General features: G+C 34.2%; 1 protein-coding gene across 1 annotated transcript; it reads right to left on the bottom strand.

Moving 5' to 3' along the window:
- Positions 1 to 236: 236 nt before the first annotated feature.
- Positions 237 to 2,404, bottom strand: LOC118051993 (RING-H2 finger protein ATL46). The gene has a single exon (XM_035062798.2). It carries the CDS (start codon positions 1,737 to 1,739, stop codon positions 600 to 602), a length of 1,140 nt encoding a protein of 379 aa, XP_034918689.1. The 5' UTR covers positions 1,740 to 2,404; the 3' UTR covers positions 237 to 599.
- Positions 2,405 to 4,165: the final 1,761 nt, after the last annotated feature.

Genomic DNA, 4,165 nt, shown 5'->3' with positions numbered 1-4,165 from the left:
TGAGAACCCCACCCAGCTCATTCATTTTGGAAGTCGTGATATTTCTCATGGAAATTTGCATCAGAGCGGGGGCAACTGCAAGAGAATATTGTGGGGGCACTGGTGCGTTTATTGAACAGTTGCAGTCTCATGTCAGTATCCATTTTTTCAGGCTATTCACTCATTCCAAGGTTCTCAGGATTTTATCAAGTAAAGGAGATTGGAGGGGGATCAGTAGATTAAGCAAGCAATTCTCCTTGGAAGCAATAAAATTATAGAAATTGGATATTTTAACCATAACTTGTTACATTTTCTGTGAACCAGACCAGGCAATTCTGGCCTTCGGCTTTCGAGATTACATAGATCCAGGTGCCTTAAACTTGCTGATGAGTAATCGCTTCACAGCTGACCCCCTTCACATCTCTAAGGCAACATTTTTATCTCAAATTCTTCATAAAATAGACTGCAGTCTTTGTGTTCGACAGTGTTCAAATGGGTAATAAATATAAATATATAACTAAAAAAAATCACAGTAGAGGAAAATATATGCAGATTTTGGCCAGTATATAATTAATCGATTAATCAGGAAAGGGAAAAACAGTTTAGTGGGTGAGTAGTAGTTATATCTCTCTTACAGTTCCAGTTCCAGTTCCAGTTCTATTAGCATTGATTGGTAAACTTACAGCAAGGGAAGTAGAAGAAGACATATCCATGTGAGTAGTTGAAGAAGTTGGGAATTTGCTCTTCTTAGACCAAAGCCAAATCTTGGAAACTGAGAAGCTATCACCTCCTGTCCTACCTCTGATTTTCTTCTCTTCCAAATCCCCATCAATTGAAGGGCATTCTTTATCTCTTCCTCTGCAATTAAGGTCACCATGAGACATGGCCACTTGCAAACTTGATTCACCTTCCACATACTGAACTGTTCCCAGTGAGTAACATCTTCTAGCATCCAAATTAGACCTGCTGGACTCTCCATGTTGTTTCTGTCCACTGCCTTCTCCACCATTCAAGCTTTTAAACTTGCCCAGTCTCACTGAAAATACCCTCTTTTCACCAACACCTTTGTCCTCCACAATAGTAACTGATTTTTGACAATTGGAAGATCCACTCTCTCCTTCACTAGAGAATCCATTTGATAATTCCCTTGAGAGATCAAAATTGAACAGTGGATTTTCCATGTGAAAACTAGAGCCCGAAAGGGTTCCTCTACACAGAGGGCACGTTGAGTTTGAGAGAAGCCAGGTATCTATGCAGTCAATGTGAAAAGCGTGGCTACATAGAGGAAGCAACCTGAGCCTTTCTTGGCCTGAGAACTCGCAGAGACAAACTGCACAGTCAAATGGCTCCTTTGAACCCATGATATCTTTGTAGTAAAACACAGGTAGAGCATCAACGAAAGCTTGGTCTAGACCTGAATCGTGCAGGCGAAACAGCTGATGAAGCTGTCTTTGAATAGAATGAGACCCTGAGGTTTCTGGGAACCTATTGGAATGATAAATTGGGGAAAAAGATGCTCTCTTGAGGAGGAATCTAACAAGCAAATGAAGAAGACCAGAAACAAAGAAAATAACAGCAAGGACTCCTATAACCAAAAGAAGCACGGGACTAATTTTGTTAAGAGAAGATGAAGGCGGGGTTGATTCTTTTTCATAGTTGAGACCATTGTATGGAGACGAGACTGATGAGGGAGGTGATACAGGAGGTGGATATATTGCAAAGCCATCTTTTTGTTCGACTTCAAATAGAAATCTGCACATTCTAGCAGACGGAGGTGTTCAAGAACAAGACTTTCTCATGAGTAACTGCTAAAAACTGGTTGCCCTTATAAAGACATTCTTGCTTCAATTGAGGATATAGAGGATAAAAGGGGTGAACAAGCTAAGAACATATTCTTTTGGAGGAATTGAGTGTGCCTCGAGGAGATTCTTTAGCTCCAAGATGAGGATTATGTGCCAAAGAGAACAACTATCTTTAAACAAGTGTGAAAGCTCGGTGCTTTTGTTCAAGGAGAACTTGAAGAGGACGAGGTGAGGCTTTTCAAGCACCAACCTTTTTTTTTGGTACGAGTACACATGACCACCAAAAGTGTGCAAGAAAATGTATTCGGTTGGCTATTTGATGATGACGACGACGACGATGGGTCCTTGTTTTGAATTTCTATGAGGCTGAGAGTTTTCGAGCTTTGACGCAAGGGATTCTTAATTTGTCTGATATATTTATTATTGGACTGATAGAGGAGGGAAGGAAGGGGTGGTTAGTGGTTGCTACTTAATGTCAGGAGTGGTTGCGGAGGAGTGTGAGCCGGTGGCCCATCTTGACTATGATATTGCCAATAGGCACTTAAACTGGGTTACTGTTTTCACACCGTGGCTTTGTCGCTATGATCCTCTCATGTCTTAGCCACACTCCAGAGGCCCACTGCTACCTGTACGAGGCTCCTTTTATGTGGAGACTCTTCTTGAGACCTACTCTTGTCTCCCTCGTCAAGGTTTGGAGGCTGAAAGAAAGACGAGGGTGCGGTTTCTAATGATTCATAGGCCCACCACCTTTCACAGTTTGATTTTCCGGTGGTCCGTGTGACTTCTTTCTGGGAAAGGAAAGAACAAAAAACATTCTTTATTAATTTGAATTTATCGAAATATTACCCTTCCATGATGGTTCTTGGCATGATTGTCTGCTCTGCTGATCCTGCAACTATTTGTTGGTGTGTTTGTCTTTTATTTTTTTTGGTAGTTTTTGTGATTATACTTTGAAAAAAATAAAGTTCAGAAAAATATTTTTAATTATAATTAACTGATTTAGATACATGTTTAGTAAAAATTATGGTTAAGTTTATGTGTAATAAAAAAATATATAAAAAATATTTTGATATTCTTACAAACAGTAAAAAAAAAACCCAATAAGAAATATTTAAGAAACTCAATTAAAAAAATATTTAAAAATTATAGCACAAAACATGTATTTTAAACTCAATTTTTTAGTGAATTCCGTAATATAAAACTCATTTTTATACTATACCAAACATGTTGATTTTGATTGTTTCACAGTTACATGAAAATTAATGGAAAACAGTTGAAGTTTGTTGAACCATTAAAGGTTATTTAGAAATGTAATAATAACTGTTTTTTTAAAAAATTTAAAATTAAAATAATAATTTTTAAAAAACATAATGATCGGGTGAGTATGAAAATCTCGTATATGTAAAGTAAACGCAAAGATATCATATATGAGCACTTTTATTTTAACACACACGTTAAACACAAATAAATCTTCTTTTTTTATTAAATTATACAGAGCAGCTGCTTAGGATGACCAGTCAAAGAAAAATGAAAACGTAGACAAAACCTAATGGTAGGTCACATGAACTTTCATGGGACGCATGACATTTAATAACTTATTCTTGAATTTTATTTATATATTATTATTATTATTATTATTATCATGCCCACTCTAGCTGTTGATAATTACTTGCCATATTTGTAGTGGTTAGACACTTTTATGTGATGATTGCCGATGTCCAACCAGCACGGTAACCAATAGAAATTTGATTAATAAATTTTTTTTATTTAAAAATAAATTAAAATAATATTTTTAATTTTTTAAAATTTATTTTTAACCTCAACACATTAAAATAATATAAAAATAAATTAAAATTAAAATATTTTTAAAAATATTGAGCTGTCAATGTGAAATTCACTCTAATTCTTGGTTTTTTCAAGGTTTTTACGTGACTCAACAAAGTCTAACCTCCCATACCCGTTACAAGATGATTTCAATCATATAATTATTAATCTATTTGTTTTTAATTACTAAGAATAGCACTGTAATTTATATTTATTATATTTAAAATGTATTTGAAATTATAATAGTAATTATACTTCAAAATACTTTTAATTTAGAAATTAATCAAAATGATATTTTTTTTTATTTTTTAAGTTTTTTTAAGATCAGCACACCAAAACAATCTAAAAATAAAAAAAAATTAAAATTTTTAAAAAATACGACTTTAACTGTCTTCCCAATTGAATTTTTAGAATACAACCTATGTCATCTGTTATTTTTTTTTTTTTTTTTTTCCAACAAGTATTATGTTGATATTGCCTTTATACATATATATTTATATACCGTGATCTTTATCACAAATAGAATTTCAAGAAAAAAAAAGATATTAACATTATATATG

Source organism: Populus alba, chromosome 15 (genome assembly GCF_005239225.2).
Source record: "Populus alba chromosome 15, ASM523922v2, whole genome shotgun sequence".
Classification (NCBI taxonomy): Eukaryota; Viridiplantae; Streptophyta; class Magnoliopsida; order Malpighiales; family Salicaceae; genus Populus; species Populus alba.
Note: the sequence above shows the minus strand (reverse complement) of the source record. Positions and strands in the feature narration are given on the sequence as shown.

Coding starts and splice junctions, on each gene's coding strand:
- LOC118051993 (XM_035062798.2), bottom strand. CDS start 1,739: ATGTGCAGATTTCTATTTGAAGTCGAACAAAAAGATGGCTTTGCAATA.